General features: G+C 35.2%; 2 protein-coding genes across 4 annotated transcripts; both read left to right on the top strand.

Annotated features, from left to right (window-relative positions):
* The first annotated feature begins 4,224 nt into the window (after nucleotides 1-4,224).
* Nucleotides 4,225-15,104, top strand: LOC114294157 (serine/threonine-protein kinase CTR1). Of its 2 annotated transcripts, none has more exons than XR_014331283.1 (15): nucleotides 4,225-4,759; nucleotides 5,816-6,117; nucleotides 6,210-6,351; nucleotides 6,617-6,720; nucleotides 7,465-7,673; nucleotides 8,968-9,420; nucleotides 9,539-9,579; nucleotides 10,688-10,756; nucleotides 10,879-10,979; nucleotides 11,088-11,172; nucleotides 12,638-12,736; nucleotides 13,349-13,417; nucleotides 13,516-13,658; nucleotides 14,347-14,441; nucleotides 14,587-15,104. XR_014331283.1 is itself a non-coding variant. In XM_028238280.2 (15 exons), the coding sequence occupies exons 1-15, from the start codon at nucleotides 4,433-4,435 to the stop codon at nucleotides 14,648-14,650; spliced, it is 2,292 nt and encodes a 763-aa protein (XP_028094081.2). In that variant the 5' UTR covers nucleotides 4,225-4,432; the 3' UTR covers nucleotides 14,651-15,104. The 2 variants fall into 2 exon arrangements, 1 of the variants encoding a protein (XP_028094081.2); XM_028238280.2 differs by having other exon boundaries at nucleotides 13,516-13,647.
* Nucleotides 15,105-18,302: 3,198 nt separating this feature from the next.
* Nucleotides 18,303-21,800, top strand: LOC114294152 (RNA-binding (RRM/RBD/RNP motifs) family protein). Of its 2 annotated transcripts, none has more exons than XM_028238274.2 (10): nucleotides 18,303-18,510; nucleotides 18,831-18,915; nucleotides 19,005-19,119; nucleotides 19,220-19,275; nucleotides 20,125-20,172; nucleotides 20,256-20,353; nucleotides 20,689-20,758; nucleotides 20,900-21,010; nucleotides 21,375-21,446; nucleotides 21,549-21,800. In XM_028238274.2, exons 2-9 carry the CDS (start codon nucleotides 18,835-18,837, stop codon nucleotides 21,423-21,425), a joined length of 630 nt encoding a protein of 209 aa, XP_028094075.2. In that variant the 5' UTR covers nucleotides 18,303-18,510; nucleotides 18,831-18,834; the 3' UTR covers nucleotides 21,426-21,446; nucleotides 21,549-21,800. The 2 variants fall into 2 exon arrangements, with proteins under 2 accessions (XP_028094075.2, XP_028094076.2); XM_028238275.2 differs by having other exon boundaries at nucleotides 18,395-18,558.
* Nucleotides 21,801-22,567: the final 767 nt, after the last annotated feature.

Here is a 22,567-nt window from a genome sequence, read left to right as displayed (position 1 = left end):
GCCTGGGCCTAGCCTCGAGCTTAGGTCGGGCTTGGGCAGGCCTGGCCATTTTTTTTAATTCTTTTTCATTTTTTCTACAAAAATTTTATTATTTTCCACAAAAAAAGACATTGCGCTTCGGGCGGGCTGGGCCTCGGACTGAGCCTTGAATGGGCCATAAGCGGGCTGATGGGCGGGGCCAGGCTTCAAAGTGATGGCCTAGGCCCTAGCCTAGGGTCTCGGACATGCTCGGGCCCGGACCCAAACGAGCCTGTCCCGGTCCATGGGCAGGCTTCAGGCAGCCCACGGGCCGCGGGCCAATTCTACATTCCTATCAATGTGCATGTTAACATGTCAATGTGAATATTCACATTGTCAACGGGCCGGGGCGGGCCTACCTCGGGCCGCAGGCAAGTTTCGGGCAGCGGACAAAGTTTACACTCCTATCAATGTTAATGTTAACATATCAATGTGAATATTCACAATGTCACGGGTCGGGCTTCGGGCCACCCACGGGCTGCGGGCCAATTTACATTCTTATCAATGTGAATGTTTACATGTCAATGTGAATATTCACATTGTCAATGGGCCGGGTCGGGCCCGCCCTGGACCGCTGGCCAATTTTATACCCTTATCAATGTGAATGTTAACATGTCAATGTGAATATTCACATTGCCAACAGCCTAGGCCGGGTTCGCCCCGGACTGCCCACAGGCCGTGAGCGGGTTTCAGGCAGCCACGAGGCGCAGGCTAATTTTACACTCCTACCAATGTGAATGTTAACATGTCAATGTGAATATTCACATTATCAGCGGGCCGAGCCGGGCCTGGCCCGCCCCGAGCTGAGGACGGGCTTTTGGCTGCCCATGGGCCGCGGGCCAATTTTGTACTCTTATCAATGTGAATGTTAACATGTCAATGTGAATATTTACATTGTCAACGGGATGAACGGGGCCCGCCCCGGGCCGCGGGCGGGTTTCACATCGCCGCGGGACGCGGGCCAAATTTACACTCTTATTAATGTGAATGTTAACATGTCAATGTGAATGTTAACATGTCAATATGAATATTCAAATTGTCAACGGGCCGGGCCCGACCCGACCCGACTCGAATTTTTTCGGGCACCCACGATGATCGACATGGGTTGGGCCCCTACACATTGACGATATGAACATTCACATTGACGGTGTGAACATTCATATTAGGGGTATTGTGACAACCCCCACCACTGTTTACTAATAACACTACTAATTAGTGCTAATCTATGATTAAGCATGTTAATTGACTGACTGACTGAATTATTGAACTGATTGATTGATTGTGCTAGTTTGAATGTAATTCTATCTGTTAACTGTTAAATTATCTGTTCATGTTTTATGCTTTAAACTGCAAATTGAAGGTCTTATCGGCGGCCGAATCTGAAATTGATTGATGTTTTGTGCTAATTAAGATTTATATGATTTTATGATATATTTAATTGAAATGTGATTTGGTATGATTAAATTAGATTAAATGTTGATAAATTACAAGAGTTGGCCTTATTTACAACCTTGCCACTTAGTGGCCCACTCCATATCATATTTTGAGACTTAGAATCAACACTTCTTCAGCCATTTGCTTGCACCAAACCGACTAGAGAGAGAGAGCTAGGAGAAAAACTTGGTTTCATCTTGATTTGCTTGGAGGCTTAGGGATTTTGGAAGATAATTGGCAAATTGAGCTTCTAGACTTGTAATTGAGAACCCAAGGTAGGATATTCAACCTCTCATTAATGTATTCAAGTTAGTTCTTGCCTGGTTCTTGATTTATGGAAGAATTGAGTCTTGATTTAGTCTAATAATGTTGAATTGGAGCTTAATCCATGCATGCATGTGCATGATCTTGCATTTTGAGGTTGTTTTTCATGAAATTCTACATGCACGTTCATATCTTGAGCTTAGTCCATGAATTAATCTTGTTTTTGAGGCAATTGAGCTCATTTGAGCAAGTAATTGAAGCTTTGAATCTGATTGAACACATGCATGTTACATTTGAAGTATGTTCTTGAAGTTTGGTTTGAAATTGGGTTTAATTGACTCATCTTTGGGCCTTGATTTTACAAATTGAGCTTTGAATCATGTTATACTATGAGTTTTAAAGTGTTTTCCAGAAAATTAGCCCAAAAGGATCGAATTTGGTATATTGAAACTTGATTTTGAGCTTAGAGTTCAAATCTGAAAATTCCAGATTTTGGACTCCCGCTCGAGCGGGAAATTCGTGTATCCAGCACTTTTGTTGTGTCTACAGTCCGCTCGAGCGGAGTTTTGCACCATCGAGCGAGGACTTGTGTCACACGCTCGAGTGGGTGTCGAACGCCCATTGAGCGTGATTTTCACACATCCAGTACTTTTGCAGTCCGCTCGAGCGGGAAAGTTTAAGCTCGAGCGGAGCCTTTTGTTTGCATGTCCGCTCGAGTGGGGAAACCCACGCTCGAGCGGGACCTCTGTTTTCTGAAAATTTTGAAAATATTTTTAAAATGCATCTTTGAATCCTCATTCCATTCTAGGCATTCTTAGGCCTAGTTTAAGGTATCTTAACGGGGATATTGATGTAGAACTACACCGAGTCAAGATAGGGATTAAGTTATTATTTCCCAACTGTGTAGCTTAGTGTGTGTTCACTCTGTAACTGTGTAGGGATGGCATCCGAGAACGTGTACTAGCTTATCTATAGCCCAGAACTCTGTGAGTAACTATGTTGTAAAGATATGTTTAATTGAGATTATTTTCTGAATAAATGACTGTATTGCTTTATGAAATGACACTGTTTACTGAATGAATGTTTGTCCTATTTGTGAACTGTATTCGTGGCATCCATAGCAATTTACTGTTACTGAACTGTTACCACTACTGTTACAGAGATCTCTGTCGGTTCCCATGTTGGAACCACTACTTTTTACTGATATGTTGGCCATCAATTGACTGTTCGGTCTGTTAAGACCTACTGTATTATTTACTACTGGATGTATCACTTATGACTGCTATAATTGAATAACTGATATACTGTTTAAATGACTGTTTTAAATACTGAAAGGATATTTATTCTTAACCTCTTTATGCATATGTTATTCACTGGGTTTTAGCTCACTGCTCATATATATATGTAGGTGTTCAGGCACCGGACCGTTGCTAGAGGCGTCAAGCTTAACTCCTGTTTTGTCAAGCCAACCTTTGTGCCTCACTTTGAGGTTTCAGAACTGTTCAAGCTGAGGCTGCTTGGGGTGTTTTAGTTTTCCCCCTCTTTGTTTATGTTCTGTATAGACTGAATGATGTTGTACTGTACTGTTCTAATAGGAATTAAGTCTCTGTCCTGAATGATTGTATATATTGTACATACTGTTTTGGTACTGATTGTATATGTGTCTTGAAAAGTCTTTTTGCATACAGACTGTCACAGCTCATTAGACATCTTTTAATTGTTGTTTTGGCTTCCGCCAGCCCCTGTACTCTGTATTACTGTTAAGGAGGCCTTCGGTAATCTTAGATTACTGGCCGATTACGGTGCTAAACCCATAGGAGCGGGTTTGGGTCGTGACAGGTATTTTAGTAATTATGTCACTCATAAGACTTATTGAAACATAAAAAAATAATATGAACTAAATGGAACATAAATAGATGAAAATGGTATTTTGGTCTTCTTATCTCAAATAGGACCTAATGGAATAATAAAAAAGAATATATATTGGATGGAATAAAACTCTTAGAAACGGAATTTATCAAAAAAACTCTCTATATTTTTTAATCTATAATGAAATATCAAAATAAAAATAAATGTGAGAGAGATTTAATATGTAAAATTTATTACAAAATAATAGTTATATATATGAAAAATATTATGTAAAATTAATTTGTGTAATATATATAAAAAAATATTATACAAATTGATATTATATATTATGTAAATATTCAATAATTAATTATAATATTTTTCAATTAGTCAATCCATCTAAAATTGTTCAAATTATAATTTATCAAATCTGCCAATCTATTGATCTACAATTAAATTTATAATTTTACTTTTAAATCTACTGAATCGCACCGGACAGAGGTAATTTTTTTTTAAAAATACTTTAAAATTTTAATTTTTAAACCCTAAAACTAACTCTAATATGTTACAGTGAATTTCATTTTATGTAATGTGATATTTTAATTTATTTATTTTTTTTCTTACCATATCATCAGTCTCCATTAAAATATTAAAATTAGTGTTCTAAATGATGAAATTTTTTTGAAGTTGGTGAGTCGTTTCACTCTGACTCGCCACGTCGACCGTCCGTACCTGATCTTATCTTCTTCTCAGTCGCTCTCAACGGCACAAACCCACTCTCTCTCTCCGTCTCTCTCTCTCTCTCCAATCTCAGTTACAACTCCACTGCATAACTTTCACGCCATTTACAGCATTATATTGATTTTCCATGGAAATCCCGGCGAGACGATCGAATAACTTTCCCGAGAAACAAACAGGCCTTTCTGCGTCGACTTCAGCCGAATTATCCCCTGACACAGACAATTCCGAGTCCTCATCGGAATCGGCGTTCGGTCAGGATGTGTATGATAGGGTTTCGTACAAGAGCTGGGCTCAGCAGACTGAGGAGAGCTACCAGCTCCAGCTGGCTCTGGCTCTCCGGCTCTCGTTGGAGGCTTCGCGCGCCGACGATGCCAATTTCTTGGAACCTGGGACCGATGATCGGTCCACGAGGTCGGGTTCCGACTTGGCCGAGGTCCTCTCGCATCGATTTTGGGTATGGAGGTTTTTCTGTTTTTGAGTTTGTTTGTGTTTTATTGATTGACAATTTTGTGCTAATGTGGCTAAATAATTGTCTTAAACTATGCAAAATCTTTGGGGAAAAAATTGAATTAGACATTTGGATTGAAGTCGGGGTTGATAAATGTAGAATAATTTTCATTTGATGGGACTTAACTCTTGGGTTGGTTTGGGTTGGTTTGGTTTGGTTTGGTTTGGAAGATTTGGTCGAAATTAATCGAATTATTGAGAAAAGGATGGTAGTTTATTCTGCGATTGGGCGAATTTGGATTTGGACTAGAGAATTATTTGACCATAAATCCACGCTACATGTAAAACATTAGAAAATTCAGGCTTGTGATTTGGAGATGTGGAAGTTTTATTGTTTTTATTGATTCGGCTAACTATTTGGAATAAGAACTTTGAAATTTAGGTGAATAATTTAACAAATATGAAACATCAATAATTGCCCAGTGTCGTTATAAAAAAAATATGGATTCATTTGAAAACAGATCAGGTTTAGTTGGTTGCCATTCTTGTTCTTGCTGCTTACTTGCGCATTACATGATCTAAATGCAAATTAAAAGTACACTGGCTTGGGTGGAGTAAATGAACTTCAGTGTGCAATGCATTGCAAGTGGGTTTTGATTTTGTTTTATGTTTTGTTGATCCATTGTTGGATTCAATGTTGACAGTGAAATATGTAATAGAGGCATCTACCCAATCCTAATCAAGGCGGGATTCAATTTGAAGTCTCTAGCATGACTAACCACAAAAAGAATTTATTACACTTCAAGATTGTAGTGATTTTACGAACTTTCTTACAATTGTTTCTGTTGCTCTTAGAATAAACTACTACGTGATTTCGAATGTATTCTATGTCTTGAAAGATCCAGACTTTTTCCCCTTCTTGGTGCATGAAATGTGAATGGCATGTCATTTTTCTAACAGAAAATATTCTCAAAGAATCATGTCCACGCTTTAATTTATGTTATCTGTTTCAAGCTTGCATATTAATGAGTTATAATGGTTTTATAATATTTGTTTGAACCAGGTGAATGGCTGCATGTCTTACTATGACAAAGTTCCAGATGGGTTTTACTTGATTCATGGGGTGGATCCATATATATGGACTATAAGTACTGATCTACAAGAGACTGGTCGGGTCCCATCATTTGATTCATTGAAGGCTGTTGACCCTCTTGATGGTTTGCCAATTGAGGTGATTTTGATTGATAAATCTAGGGATCCTGGTTTGAAAGAACTGCAGAATAGGGTACTCAGCCTATCTAGTAGCTGGATTACTGGACAAGAGATGGTTGATCATCTTGCTGAGCTTGTCTGCAATCACATGGGGTAAGTTTTCTTACTTCCCTTTGTTTTGAATACTCACATTAAATATATTTTTGTTGTGATTCAATAGTCCAACCTTTCATTATGGTAACAAGGGGTGTAGCTTCTGGAGAAGATTGTTTTGCTGACGGCTGGAAAAAGTGCACTGGGCTTTTGAAGGGCTGCTTTGGCTCCGTTGTGCTTCCAATGGGAAGCTTGTCTGTTGGCTTTTGTGTTCATAGGGCTCTCCTGTTTAAAGTAAATTTTACAGCTTAACTATAATCTTATGAACTGTCGTGCTATTTTACATTTTCTGAATTGGTCTAATTTTCATATTATATCTGTTATTGATGGAGTGATTCACTCTTTTCATCATACATAAACTTCTATGTCTGTTATTAACTTACTGCACATGATGTTTGCTCATATCACTTATTAAATTATTGTTTGTTAAGGACTGGTGTGCACATTGAATTTTTGTAGCTGCTCTTCAGATGCTCTCAGATGAATTTTGTTCTTGCAGTTGTTGGCAGACATGGTTAACTTACCATGCCGTATAGCTAAGGGATGTAAATACTGTGGGAGGGATTTTGCTTCTTCCTGTCTTGTGCGATTTGGTAATGACAGGTAAGTTATGTTAGATTTGTTTACTATTTTACTTAAAAATAAGGATGCAGTCCCCTAGGGGACATCTTTGAGGTGGTCTATGGGCTACCATCAAACTTCTAGTTTTGACCCATATTATGGTTTCCTGTCATTAAAAAGCAAGTTATTAAAATCATAACACACACACACACACACAAATTATGATGAATGCTTCTTCAGGCTATAAACTAGACTAGACAATAAACCAAGCATAACGTGAGGATGAGAACAAAAATTATGAGTGGAACCTGAAAAAAAACCTCATAATGCAGGGAAGTAAAATTTACAGTTCTAATGATCATATGGGATGGTAGATGCAAACGATGGAATAAAGATGATAACTCACTTGAGTTTGAGGCAAAGGAATTGGAAAATTTTATTTTTTCTGTCAAGGGCATTACAAGTGAGACTACATAGGTTTATTTGAATAAGGATTGGACTGAGTAAAAGTAGATTTTGCAAATTTGAGTTCGGATTTCGTGTGAGGGAGGGTGTGGTGGGCACAAGGTGCCAGGCAATAAACTAGATTTTATCTTTTAAGCTCATTTCTTAAATGTTCAGACTTCAAACTATCTTTGTTTTCTGGGGTGGATTTCATTTTTTCTCTTGATCAGTCCTTGACATAATAGGTAGACTCAACATCATGCCTATTAATTATTTCATATTTGTAAAAACCTTGAGGTCAAATTTTGGTTCTTGCCAATAATGTGAACGTATGATTTTCAGAGAATATATTGTTGATCTGATTGGAAGGCCTGGATCTTTAAGCCAGCCTGATTCATTTCTTAATGGTACATCTTCCATTGTGGTTTCTTCACCATTATGTCATCCAAGGTTTAGAGCTGCTGAAAGTGCCGAGAACTTGAGGATGTTAGCCAGACTGTATTTTTCGGACTGCCAATCACTTAATATTACATTCGATGATGTTTCCTCAGGTAAATTTCTAGTTCCTTCACCATTATGTTATGTTATGTTATTTATTATTATTATTATTATTGAACGCTCATGTGTTTTTCTGTTTTAACCTTTTATTTATTTTTTTCTAATTCCTAAAATGTAAATATCTACAGTATTCTTCCAAAGACTATTAGACTCTTTTCTTAAAATCTTTTATCTTTGCATTTGTGAAGATTTGACATTAAAAGAAGTAAAATAATTAAAAACAAGAAAATTGAATTTTATGTAGAAAATATTATGTAATGATATATATATATATATATTTGTTACAATGAAAAAGGAGGGGCCAATCCAACCCATGACCTGCTAAGTGAGCTACAGTAGTTCTGACCACTAATATTTAAATATAAAAGGCCTTATTTTAACAATTCACCTTAGGCCCCTAAAAAGACTCTTGTGCCGCCCGCCCCTGCTTGGACACCATGCCTCGCCTTTGGTATGTGCTTCATTCAAGTAAAGAAATTGGAAGTTGAGATTAAAGCAGGGAGATAGGAGGAAATTTTTTTTGCGTCTGCCACTTCTATATAGGAAGCAGATATGTAAGAAAGCATATATGCCTATATATGTGTATTTGTGATTAGTCCTTAGTGCTTTTGCTAAAGCTTTGCAGATATGTTACTTTATAGTAGACATAGATTTGAAATAAGAAATTGCGAAGTAAATTTACCTAATTTCTGGTGGTAATGAAATAACTAAATTTGACAATTGAATCAAGCTCATATGTCTTCGTATTAAATCAGGACGCAGCCAACTGCCCAGATTTTACACGATATTTCTACCCTTGCCACTCCTATTTGTGGATTTAAGTTTCATTGTATATACCCTCATTGCGAGTGCTTCAGTTGACCTTGCATGCTTTTCCATAATGCATGCTTCAAGTTCATTTAAATTTTTTTATGAGCACATACATTCCTTTGTATGATAGAAGGTGATTATGCAATGAACAAATATATATGTTTAATTCTATTACAAATATTAAAAAGGGTTTTAGCATCTATAATTGTGCTGCGCTTTCATATGTTGTGTCTTTCTTTTGCACAGTTCCTATGAGTATTTGTAGTAAGCATAGTAACATAAGTGTTTGTGTCCCTTATGGCTACCTAAAAATGACCTGTGAGGTGACGTACCAAATGCATACATGATTTTGTGAATATGATGCAAAAAAATTGAGTATGCTAGTGATGCTGCTGTATTTAATGATTGCTAGGTAACATATTGTTCCTCAGTGATTTATCAAGACATTCAATGGGTTTTTGCTTTTCATCGTGACAGGTACTTCTATTAGTCAAGATAACACAGATCCTCAGGTCACTAAGCCACACGAAATGAAAAACTTTGATAGGAACAACCCTATTTCCAGTTCAAGTAATGACCATGAATTATCTGTGTCACCTTTGCCGGGAAGAGCTGGTTGGACAATCACCCATGACAGAGATTTCCAGATGCAAAACTCATTTAATCCTTTTTTAAATGTCTTAAGTTCAACACACTTGGCCAAAGGCCCTGTTCTTCCAAGTCAGATCCTTCGAAATGGATATAGAGAGGCTCAACCAACTTTAGCCTTCTCTGATCTAAGGCCCGAAACAGATAATAATGTGAGGTTCATGGAATCTAATTACTTAGCAACCAGGGAACCACCTAGTCATGGTCATGACTTTTCTCTCGACGAGGAGGATTTAGACATCCAATGGAGTGATCTTGTTTTGAAGGAGAAAATTGGATCAGGTCTCTGTTACTATAAAAATATTACAAACTGCAAGTCTTCATAGAGAAGTAGTAATTCAATGCAGTTCGGTAAAATTATTTTGAGATACATGAAAGATAATGATGATATAAATTTCAGGTTCTTTTGGAACTGTTCATCTTGCTGAGCTGCGTGGTTCAGTAAGCATCCTTTTCCCACTGTCCTTATTTACTTAGAAATATGTCATTACATTCAGATATTTTTGTTTCCTTAAAGAGCTCAATATTGAATGTGATAAGAAACTGGGATGTGCATGCCATTTTTTTTCACTCATAAGGGAAGTATGCATTTGGATTCAAAAAAACTGGCAATGAGCCTTTGTCAAACTTGAATAAATGACCTTTCAAGAACATATCTTCAACAAGGGCAATTAGCTGTAAGACAAGGTAAATGCTTACATATAGCAAATATTCTAAAAATATATCTCCATCAATTTTGATTCTATCCTAACTTTTTGCTTTGATCTTTACAATTCTTATTAAATTTGGTTTATTTTTTATAAATGATTGCACAGAAGGAGGGACAAGTTTCCTTCATAGCCATTGCCTTTTTGCCAAAAATATTTTGATATACTTTATTGGCTTCATTTTCAATGATGCTCAAAGCCTCAAACAAATATCAGGGTGTTTTAAGGAAATATGTTTTTGAACCATTTGAAGAGAAAATAGAGGGGTGGTATTATTCTTTTCTGGATGACAAGACTACCACATCAAAATATTCTTGTTCTGGATGATTCCATCTTATGAAGACTTGTACAAAAAGTTCAATTTGAAGACTTGTCAAGTCCTGGTTGTTGCTAAGTCATAGTCTACTGGATTATTAAGGTGTATCAGATCTCAATTAGTTTGGATTTCAGGCTTTTTTGAGTTCCTTATTGTGTAGGATCTGCACTGGAGCTTTTGTATGAAGTTTTCTATATTTCTTCCTTAACACAGTGATTCTTTCTCTGTTCTCTTGTTAATTTTATGATTTATTTATGGCCACATTTGCTAGTGCCAATAAGCACATGATTGCCCTTGCATCAGTCTCTAGTTTAGTGCTGCAGTGAAAATTGGCCTTGCATCCAAAGCATCCTTAGGAGGGATGGTTCATTTTAGAGTTGTAAATCTTATAATGCCCTTTCTTTTTTGCATTTTCTTTTAAAAATTTGTACAGGAATCTGTTTCTGATCCATTTTTTAATTTTCAACTTCCCTACTCAATTTTAGAGCTTTGAATTTGCTCTTCTAATATGAATCTTTACTTTTAGGATGTTGCTGTCAAGATTCTCATGGAACAAGATTTCTATGCAGAGCGCGTCAAGGAATTTCGGAGAGAGGTATGCTTTGGCTACTTTGTGATGCTTATCAACAGATTTGCCATGAACAAATGAACAAAGGTGTAGGATTACTTTGCCTCCGTTTTATTCCTCACCTGGGGTCTTTTGTTGTTGTTTGTTAGTTTGCAATGATGAAACGCTTGCGACACCCAAATATTGTTCTCTTTATGGGTGCTGTGACTCAGCCTCCAAACCTATCCATAGTTACAGAATATTTGTCAAGGTTTGCTGCAGCAAATTTATTAACATTTTACTTAAATTGTTCTCTCACAAAAAAAATACTTTGGAAATGCTTTTCCTGTTATAATTAGTATTCCAATTTGAATTGCAGAGGCAGCCTGTATAAACTTCTGGGCATGCGTGATGCAGGCGTAATACTGGATGATAGGCGTCGCTTGAATATGGCTTACGATGTGGTATACATTAGTAGCTAATTTTTCTCAAGTCGTACAGCGTTTCATTGTTTCATGATGTATATGCAAATTTTGTTAAAATTGATATCTACCATCTCTATGTAAGGAGCACCCAAGCTAAGTGGGGGTGGCAACTGGTCAGGTTTGGGGCAGGTCATCTGTTCCTTGCCCTTCTCTTGAGGAAAGGAATTGCTTCCAAAACCCATCCTTACCCCATGGCAGGGACAGATGGGTCTAAAAATATCTAAGGGCAGGGCTTGATGGGTAACCTGTATATGGTCTCTGAACTTTAAACTAAGTGTGTAGATGAATAGCTTATATACCACCTGCATGTAAAAAATCAGGAGGTTTTCTAAGCTCTTCATTTTTTTTTAATCACTCTTGAATAGGGCTGCAAACGAGCTTTGCTGAGCTCGAGCTCGGCTCTTTTACTTATGGAGCTCGTTTATTGAGCTCGAGCTCGGCTCGATAAGGAACTGGGCTCGAGCTCGGCTCAGCTCGTTAATTTTAATGAAACTCGAGCTCGGCTCGGCTCGGCTCGGCTCGGCTCGATAATTTTTTTTAATATTATTTATATTATTTAAATATAAATATTTAAATAAAAAATATTATTTAGATTATTTAATATATAAAAAATGTATTTATATTATTATTTATATATTTTTAATATATAAATAATGTATTTATATATTATTTAATATATAAATAATATATTTATTATATAATTTAAATAAAGATAAACGAGCCGAGCTTATGCGAGCTCGAGCTCGGCTCATTTACTAAACGAGCCGAGCCGTTAACGAACCGAGCCGAGCTTGTTCATGAACAGCTCGGTTCATTTGCAGCCCTACTCTTGAACTTATTTGGCACATGGAATTTAAAGAGGGAACGCCTTTCATGCAATTAAATGTAGAGAGGGGCCTTGGTTTCATGCACAATACCTCTCACATCTTACCTTTTTGTGTAACTATACTATAAGTGTTACCATCAATTTTTTCACACATCGATAATAAACAGACTTTTCTAGACTTCATAAACATCCAACACCACACTTCTTCCAAAGCATGTTTGACAGCGTGCCTGATAGTTGTAAAAATGGTATTTTAACATACAGGATATTTTTTTCATTAGAAAGTATAATCCGCGTAGGCTAGGGCAGGTAGGACTCTTTTATAATGATTGATTCTGACCAAAACCTGAGTTGTGATTGCTACTTTATTCTAAATCTGTGCTCATCCTCTGATTACTAGCTTCCCACACCTATCACATTAGGGGTGGGGTGGGACATGATACCTGAAGAAAATGTATTTGGACTTCTATCCGTACTGCCTGCTTTGTGTTATTATTATTTGTTTTCTACTTATTTTTAAGAAAAAGAAGAAAAAGAAAAACGGTCATCCTATCTTCATCTGACTGTGTTTATGGGTACATTTTATTGGATTTGGAACTGGTTTCTGCTTTTTCACAGGCAAAGGGAATGAATTACCTTCATCAGCTTAAACCTCCCATTGTCCATCGAGATTTAAAGTCTCCCAATCTTTTGGTGGACAGTAAATATACCGTAAAGGTAAGATTCAGATCAGATTGTATTGATATACTGAAAATTGTTTTTACCCGCTTTGTTTTTTGTTCATTTATCTTTTTCCTTCTTGCATTCAACTAGCTTTTCCATCAGCCAAGGCTACAAGACTGTTGGTTTGTTTATTTCTATGAGCTATTTGATACTAAAATTACTTCTTAAGAAACACCTTTTAGATAAATTAAGTGTTGTTTCTTTCTTTCTAATTAAAGGAAGTTTAAAATAGAAGGCTAATAGTTATCACTGGTGGCTCTTGCTGTGCTGATATTAAGCCCCATGTGGGTGATCATCAGGGTGGACTCACACATAGCAAAAAAAATTATTTTATTTATTTTATTCCTTCTTTGTTTCAAGTAAATCCTTCTATGCCATGCTTAGTGTTTTTATCTTTTACAAACGTTACTCCTCCTACAGTAGCTCTTAATATGAATAAGAGAAACTCTGTTAGTGATTTTTGTACATTTAACGTGCGAATAGAGGAATACATAGACTTAAACATAGTAAATTAAGAAATTGAAAGATTTTGTTGAAATTGTTCCTTCATGATTACGTCTTTTAGTAACATTTCTCAGTTGGATGCTGACATTTATGGTTACCCAGGTCTGTGATTTTGGCCTCTCCCGTACAAAACTCAACACGTTTCTTTCATCTAAAACGGCTGCTGGGACTGTAAGTTTTTATTTGGCAGCTTCCTTCAATTGTTCATGAATAGAAAGGGACATGGTTAGTTTTAGTTACTGACTTTTTCTTCTTGTTTCTTTTATTAGCCTGAGTGGATGGCACCAGAAGTCCTCCGTGATGAGCCATCAAATGAGAAGTCAGACGTTTACAGTTTTGGTGTAATTTTGTGGGAACTTGTGACCCTTCAACAGCCATGGAGAAACTTTACTCCATTGCAGGTTTTTATATAGTACTCACTTGAACTCCTACTGTCTTAGTATGAAAATGATGAAACTAAACAAAGGAAATTGATTTGTGTCTAGTCCTTGTAAACTTGCTACTTGATAAAAATTAAAAAATAAATAAATCAATGAAGTAAATTATAATGGAGAGTTTGTTACCAAAATGAGTGTGTAAGATGAAGGAAGAGCTGAGCCTGTGATAAATCTGTTAGATGTGATGTGATGTATCATGTGCACAGCACTATAAGATGTGCAGGGGATTTTTTTTTTTATCATGGACCCAAATAGACAAATTTATAACAAATCTGTAATCAAAAGAACCAAAAAGGCGTTAAATAAAACCCAACTCAAACATCTGCAAAGGGAATCTAGACTGGGAGGTTGAGTTTGCCAAGAAACAACTAGAATTTCAGTATTGAGTTTTATTGGATTGGGTGGCCACCAAAGTGAAGCTTTACTTCTTGCATGCTTTAATGGTAAAATTTGTCTAATTGTGTATGCTGTTAATATTTGTTTTTTGAAGTCCTCGGAATACTACCAAATAATTCTTTTTGCCATTCATGGTCATACACATCAACTAAATTACAACACACTCTACGAAGTGATTCGCCAACAAACAAATTGATGCATATACGTAGGCAGTTCCATTTTATTGTTGGGATCTAGCCAAACTTATATATACTTTACCTTTTGCAGGTTGTGGCATCTGTTGGATTTAAGGGCCAAAGGCTTGAAATTCCCAGCAACGTCAATCCTCAAGTGACTGCCTTAATTGAAGCCTGTTGGGCCGAGTGAGTATATATTCAAAATATGTTTGATTGAATTGAATTTACAAATTTTATGTTTCCGGAACTGTAGTCACGACAAGGCAGTAATTTACGTGATGATACATTGTTCTCTCTCTCTCTCTCTCATTTAAACTGTTTTGTGCTGCAGTGAGCCGGGGAGACGTCCTTCGTTCTCCTTCATTATGGAGGCTTTGCAGCAATTGATCTCGTAATGCACACACCAACCAATTCTTATATTCCACTAGTTACCTAAAAAGAGTAAATTTCCTGATGGCCGTGGGACAATTGCATAGAACATCTTGTTTACTCACGTGCGTCTACAGAATCCCCATCAGCAATTACTTTATTTTCTCATGTACAGAAAAAAGGGGTTCATGACTGGTACAGTTAACTAGATGGCTCAAGAAACCAACACCCCAAGTTTGATCATCGGGCTGACTTGATGCAAGTGATCTAGGGCTGATTCTGTGCAACAGTGGAGATTTTGGACTCATTGATACGATTAAAAAATGGTCCATTTTTATCTAGTAAAAAGAATGTTTAATCATGTATTGATGTCAACAGTCTTAGAGAATGAAGCAAGATGGCATAAGAGTAACCATATTAAAGGCAAGTTTGGCATGACCTAAATAATATAAAAAGTCAAAAAGTTACTATTCTATTTAAGTCACATCATCTTATTTAAATCACATCACTTCTCTAATATATCACATCAAACCCAATCCATATAAATCAATAAGTCAAAAAGTACATCTTTTTAGAAAATTCCAAACCAATCCTAAGAGTAACCGTATTGTACAAACATTTTCAACCCTTCAGTTGTTGATTTCAGATGCTCAAGTGTGGTCATTGTGTTTTGAATATCGGTCTCGGACATCATTTGTTGATTAGTCAAGTTGGATATCTTACCACCAGGATTGGTGTATCAAATATATGGGATCCAGTGGCGAAGTGAAGATTTTTACTTGTAATAATGTTCTCCACCTTTTGTCATGTCTCAGCTCTAGTGCACTTAATTCCCACTCCTAACTACGACACCAACTTGGATTGCAATGGTCATTTCCAGAGCAGCTCTAGTGCACTTAATTCCCACTCCTAACTACGACACCAACTTGGATTGCAATGGTCATTTCCAGAGTAATTAAGAAAGTGTTGTCAAAATCGTTTGGTATAAATTTTATATATTTAAAAATTAATTATTTAACGCATGAATTACAAATATATATATATTTAATTTATTTAAATTTTAATGTACAGTAAATTTTACAAAACAAAATGAAAAGGATTACACTTTTATTCATGTAGTTTGACTTAAATTTCATTTTAATTCTTATAGTTTTGTAATTTGAATAATTTAGTCTCTACATTTTAAATTTAGTTTCAATGTGGTCATTCTTTTCAAATTTTTGTTAATTTTCTTTATGTATACATCTTATAAAATTGACAAGTATTCTAAAATTATTAATTTTAATTTTTAATTTAGACGAAAGAATTAAATTGAAATTCTAGAAAATTAACAGTGTTTCAAAATTATTTACTTTAATCTCTAACTTAAGTGGAAGGATTAAATTAAAATTAAACTTAAAAGTGGATGGATTCAATTGTTTAAATTAAAACTATAAAGATTCAAATAAAATTTAAGTCAAACAATATGAGTGAAAAGTATAATTAACGCAAATAAAAAACACTTCAAACATTTTATAAACCAATATTTTTAAAATTGAACCGGTTCAATCACTCTGTTGAGTGGCTTTGGTTGGTTTAGGTCCTCATTCGGAATTAAAAAGAACTACAGTTAAACCGGTTTGATTAGGTAAATGGATTGGTTGTTGGAATTTATAGAAAGCGATGCACAAAATTTAAATCTAAGACTTTAGATGTAAGTAAGAAGATTCTTATTTAAACAATAAATTTTTTTTGAGGAATTATTTAAGCCATATATATATATATATTATAATATTAATTTTTTTATTATTTATTGCAGTATGCACCTATCTCAAAACATAGTGTAACTAAAATAAGTGATAATAAGGAGAAAATAAAATAAATAAATAAATAGGAAAAAAATAAAAAAAGGAAAAAGGGTGAAATGATGGAATTATTTATGAAATCACAGAAGAATGGACAAGAAAAGAAAAAATAAGAGAGAAGTGAAAAAGTAAAATATATACCGATAAGCTATTGTTTTTAAAAAGGGGATTTTTTTTTTAAGGTCTCTGCTATTAAGATTTTATAGCATAAAGGACACTCAATATTTTTATAATGTCTAAGGTCCCTCAACATCGATCCAGAGAATTTCTCTGGGCAAATCACAGAGAAAATTTCAAATTTCTCTGGACATATCACAGAAAAAATTTCAAATTTCTCCGGACAACAATGAGGACTACTGATTTGCTTCAGAGAAAATTGGGTTGGTCTAGAGAAATTCTCTAGTTTGGACCGAATTTTCTCTGGGTTGAACTCAAATTTCTCTGGGTTGGTGCAGAGAAATTTTCTGGTTTGGACTGAATTTTCTCTGGTTTGGTTCAGAGAAATTCTCTGGTTTGGATTAAAATTTCTTTGGATTGATTTGAGGGATCTTAGACATTATCTCCTTAGCATTTCATCAAATACATTCTTTGCTAAATCCATGTCCCCTTGTTTTTGTTTTTTGTTTTTTTTGTAAACTGTGCATCAAGGTGATGTCAATAAATAATTGCTTTTGTTTTGTTGTAAACCTCTATCTGCTCATGCTAAAAAGATGTGTGTTTTGTGTTACTACAGCCACTCTAGAAAGTATCAGGATATGACTCAACTGTAGTACTTTCATGTATACATTTCAAGTAATTGAATTTGTTCAATTTAAAGAACAATTACAACACTCTGGACAATATTTGATGGCAAAGATTGAAACACCCATTCTACAACTAAAGCAGAATGCAGATAACAACAATGAGGATTAGTGCTCTACTTCAGAGAAAATTGGGTTGGTCCAGATAAATTCTTTAATTTGAACTAAATTTTCTTTGGGTTGAACTCAATTTTCTCTGGGTTGGTGCAAAGAAATTCTCTGGTTTGGACTAAATTTTCTCTGGTTTGGTCCAGAAAAATTCTCTAGTTTGGATTGAATTTTCTCTAATTTGGTTCAGAGAAATTCTTTGGTTTGGATTGAAATTTCTCTAGATTTATTTGAGGGACCTTAGACATTCTCTCTTTGGCATTTCATCAAACACCTTTTTTGCTACATCCATGTCTCCAGCTCGTGTAAGGTTGTCTCCCTTTTTTAGTTGCCATTATGATATTTTCAATCATTATTTAATGACAGAAGTAGAGAAAAATCTTGTAATTGAAAAAGAACAGAACCACAATCACACTAAGACCTAGAATCTGTCAAACATAAAACATAAACGAGTGTAATGGAAACCCAAATTCCAATGTATACCTTCAACAGGTTTGGAAGAAACCTCTCCACTATATGACCATGATGATAATGGAGACGGACCACCACTACCACAACTATGAATTCGATTTAGAAGTTTCCGGCGATAAAAGTAACGATTGGAGACGAGCATGGGCATGGCGGTGGTGGTGGAAATGGGGATGATCTTGAAGTCTTCGTGGTGGGAATGTGGACAATCTGGAAGACGAGGAGATGAGAGAGAGAGAAGAAAAGATGGATTTAGCAGAGGATGAGAGTTTAGAGAGAGAAAAAAAAATGAAGTTTAATTTAAGAAATTTCTCTGTGATACATGAGTGTAAGGTTTAAGAAACCTTACACATCATAAAATAATATTGTGAATCTCTTCCATTACTAAATATAAGAGAGAGCCCTTAAATTAATTTTCTCTTTTTAAAAAAACATCTTAATTATTATTTTATAAAGGTGTGGCAAAAATATGTTAAGAATTCAAAAGACTCCTTGTGCTTTATTATATAAATATTTTTAATTTTAGGGTAGAAAGAAAGTTAGGGCTACCAGAGACTCCACGGCGTATCCATCTCGACGCCTACATTATACACACATATCTCTGCTCTCTCTGTAGTAGAGATTTCTCGTGTTCGGACCCAGAAATTCAGCTAAATCTCCGATCAGGTAACGAAGATATAGAGCCTACTGTACCTTTCCATATACATGAACAAGGTTTGTAAACATGTATATGTATTTGTTTTTGTTCAAAAACGAACACACCCTCGTTAATGATACTCAAGATTTATCTTATAGATCGGATAAATTTGTTGGTATTAGCAGAAGCAAAAACCCTAATTAAACTAAATTTGTTTGTTTTAAATGTTTATGGTGATTGAAAACTGTAATTGGGGCATTTTGGTTTCATCATTCATATATCTGAATTTGATTATTTTCTTTTGTATATGACTTTCTTATAATTATAACTTTTATATTTGTGCTGTTAGTGAGATGGGGGCCAAAGCAAAGAAAGCCATGATGAAGAAATTAAAGAAAGGTTCATCCCAAAAAGATGAATCTGCTGATTTCTTGGTATTTTTTATTAGTTATTCATAATTCTTTAAATTATATGCATTTTTTTTTTACATGTTGATTTATGTAGAATTTTATGTGATTGGCAGCCATTAGAGGGCGGTCCTGGCCATAAGCTTCCCAAAAGTGAAACTACGGAAAATAAAGCTACAGTGCTCTATATTGGTCGAATTCCACATGGGTTTTATGAGAATGAAATGGAAGGTACAATTTAAAAAAAAAAAAAAGTGTATATATACATGTATGTGCTGATGTGTGTATGAATTTCAAAGCAGAAAATGTTTTATTGTTCATATTTGTGCAGGTTTCTTTAAACAGTTTGGCACCATCAAGAAACTTAGACTTGCCAAGAATAAGAAGGTTGGGGTCTTAATTTTATTATTGCTTCTAGTTATTGTCATATATATTAAATTTAACTAAGCATTTGTGAATTCAAAGCTAAATTTGAAGATTTGTTTGTTTAATCATTATCTAAGAAGAATGGAAATTTCTAAGATTTTTAACCATGTCGGACGCATCCACTCACCGCAAGTCTCCTAATTAATTTTTTAAACTATACATGCTTTATACATTTGGAGGACACATGCTTAGATACAAATAAAGCATATTACCAGATTGAAGAAAATAACTTGGATCCAATAATAAAAATAAAAAAACAATATTGTTTTATTCCCATTAATCTCTCATCCTTTAGAATTTTTAAGTTTAAGAATTATGAAGGCCATATTGTTTTTGAATAGAGCTTTCTGAAATAGATATTAAAGCCTTTTGTACAATGTAGAAAATGCTTTCTTACTATTTCGATATAATATAAATGTATTTGCAATGTAAAAAATTGAGAGAATAATTATTATTTTAATGTATACATAAAAATGTATATTTATTTGTTAACTTGTCTCTAAAATTGTATGAAAAGAATGGAAATTACTAATATTTCTCCAAAATAACAAGGGAGGTAGGGGAGTTTCATACATTAGAAGGTAAAAAAACAACAATGAATTGTCTCCAATGTATAGCTAAAAGGATTGCTCTTCTTTATAATAATAATACAAGTTATATTATCATTGTTAATTCCTTTTGATTTTTTATGGTGTTATTGGTGTGACTAGAGCACTCATGTTTTGTGTTAGGTACGTATTTCTCTCTTTTAGTTTCAGTCTCTTAATTGCTAACTGTTTTTTATTGTTTATATGATTTGATGTTTTGTAGACAGGAAAATCCAAGCACTTTGGCTTCATTGAATTTGAGTCCCCTGAGGTTGTACTTACCTCAAAGAAAAAATTCATGTGGATACTTGTTATTTAGTAATGTTTCTTATCGTTTGTTTTTAATTAGTGCAGGTTGCAAAAATTGTATCTGAATGTATGCATAATTATCTTATGTTTGAGCACATGTTACAAGTCCATCTTATTCCTCCTGAGCGTGTTCACCCAAAGTTGTAAGCAATTATCTATTCTTGATTGTTATCGTTTAATTGTTTGAGACCTGCCTCATATGAATTCTAACTTATCATCTACTGTATGGAAAAATATGATATTACCATGTTCTTTTCAAAGTTGGGTTGGGTGTTTCCTCAGAAGCAGTTGCAGATTGTTAGATTGTGGTTTCCCATAATAATCGTAGATAATGATAAGATTTTCAAGAAGAAAAAAAAAAAAACAAAGGAATCAAATCAAGTAAATAAATAGAGGAGATAAATAAAATTGTTCTGCGTAAAGTTATTTAGTTTCTGTGACACCAATGAATTGCTGATGGTTTTACTTTATTTTTAAGGTGGAAAGGCCCTAGCAGATGGCACAAGCCAGTGGACTGGGTTCAAATTGAAAGGAAGCGACATAACAAGGTGTGTGAATATAGATACAGACGTCTGGCAATCCTTCTTGGATGCTTATGAGGCAAATTAAGAAAACCTGTCATTCACTATTGATCTCGAAGTGGTTATTTTTTAAGAGATAGTAACCATTTACCTGTGATGATTATTCAGGAAAGAACATTGGAAGAGCACAAGAAGCTGGTGGGAGAAATCCTAAAACGTGACCAAAAAAAGCGTAAGAAGATTGAAGCTGCTGGTATTGATTATGAGTGCCCTGAAATTGTAAGAATCTAAATCTTGCCATTTTTTGGTTCTTCAATGCTCTTGCAATTTTTATAAAAATATAGGGAACTACTTTCGAAAATTCAGGCTTGAATTTAAGGAATAATTTATGCTTTTCTGCTAATCCAAAATTTGGAGGCATGGGCCAGCGTTTTTTGACAAGCAAAGTTGCGAGTTCCTATTGTCTTGAGTCCTACCTAGTTTGGGTCCTATTGTCTTGGGTTTCTGGGTCAGTAACTGTTGAATTTAAGCCTTAAAACTATTCAGTTAGGTGATACATAGTAAGGCATCCAGATTTTCAGAGGATGTTATCCAGATTATCAGGAATTTGATTTTCCTGTTTTGTAATTTGATTTTATTGCAGGTGGGTAGCAACCAGCCTGCTTCGAAGAAGATTAGGTTTGAGGAAGACTAAATCTTTACGGGAGGATGAAAAGTATGCAATGTTGTTTATTTACTCAATGTTTCCAATTCGTAGTCATAGTTTTGCTTACAAATCCATAAGAAGAATTAATTTCCTTTCCCTTTCCGCTTCTAGGTTTATGATGATGGACATGGGGACGGAAAAAAGTGCACAAGTAACTGTGTTAGGTTCAGAAGTTTTGTATTTGCACTGGTTATGTAGGACTTCAATGGCTTTTTTGGATCTCCAAATGCCGTGTGCACCATTTGGATGCTGCTGTCCATGGCTTGCCTATTTTATTTTTATTTTTACCCTTTAATGTTTTTGGCTGTACTAACAATCTTCATCAATTTTGCTACAAGGAGAATAGAAGTAGTTGATGTCAAATTTTAGTTTGTTGTTCATCGGGGTTCAGCTTCAATGGCTGTGTGGAAACTTGTGTTTCTGTAAAAATTTGTATACCCTCGTCTCTCTCTTCTTCTTTTCACGCCTTTCCTCCTCTCCCCTTTCTACCTCTCTTAAATCATGTCTAATGCTGCTTTGAGTGGTGACGTTCAATGTTCATATAAGCATTCAATCGTCTCTTGGCTGCAAATTTGCTCTTGTAAATGGTTCTTTGCATCATATCTAACTTGATTGTGACGGTCATATTAACTCTCATAACCCACCCTGTATCAATTTCTTTGTGAGTCCGGATTCTCTACAGTACTTTCCTGCGGTGGTTCCTGTAATGTCTCAAAATGATGTCGTTTTGGGGCAAAATTTTCACAAAAAAAAAAAAAACTGTTGTTTACACTTCATGCTTCTCCAGTGTGCATCTTCCCTAACAGCTCCGATGACCCCCTTAACCCTCCTCACCCTCCGGTGACCTCCCCCAATTGTTCTCCACCGGCGATCCTCCCCCAGCCACATCACCCCCTCCTTCCTTGCTTTTCTTCTTCTTCCTTTCTTTCTTCTTCTAGATCTAGAAAAAAAAAAAAAACTGAGGGAGAGGAGAATCTGGTGGGTTTAATTGAGAGAGAAGTTAGAGAGAAAATGAAATATGCTATTGGAGTTTGTATGAACCCACTGCTAGAGCATTTGAAATATTCTTCATCTTCAAAGTCATCATCCAAATATTCCATTTTCAAGAGCCTATCATTGTCTCATCTTCC

This window comes from Camellia sinensis, chromosome 1, assembly GCF_055761805.1.
Source record: "Camellia sinensis isolate YWXY chromosome 1, ASM5576180v1, whole genome shotgun sequence".
NCBI lineage: Eukaryota > Viridiplantae > Streptophyta > Magnoliopsida > Ericales > Theaceae > Camellia > Camellia sinensis.
Note: the sequence above shows the minus strand (reverse complement) of the source record. Positions and strands in the feature narration are given on the sequence as shown.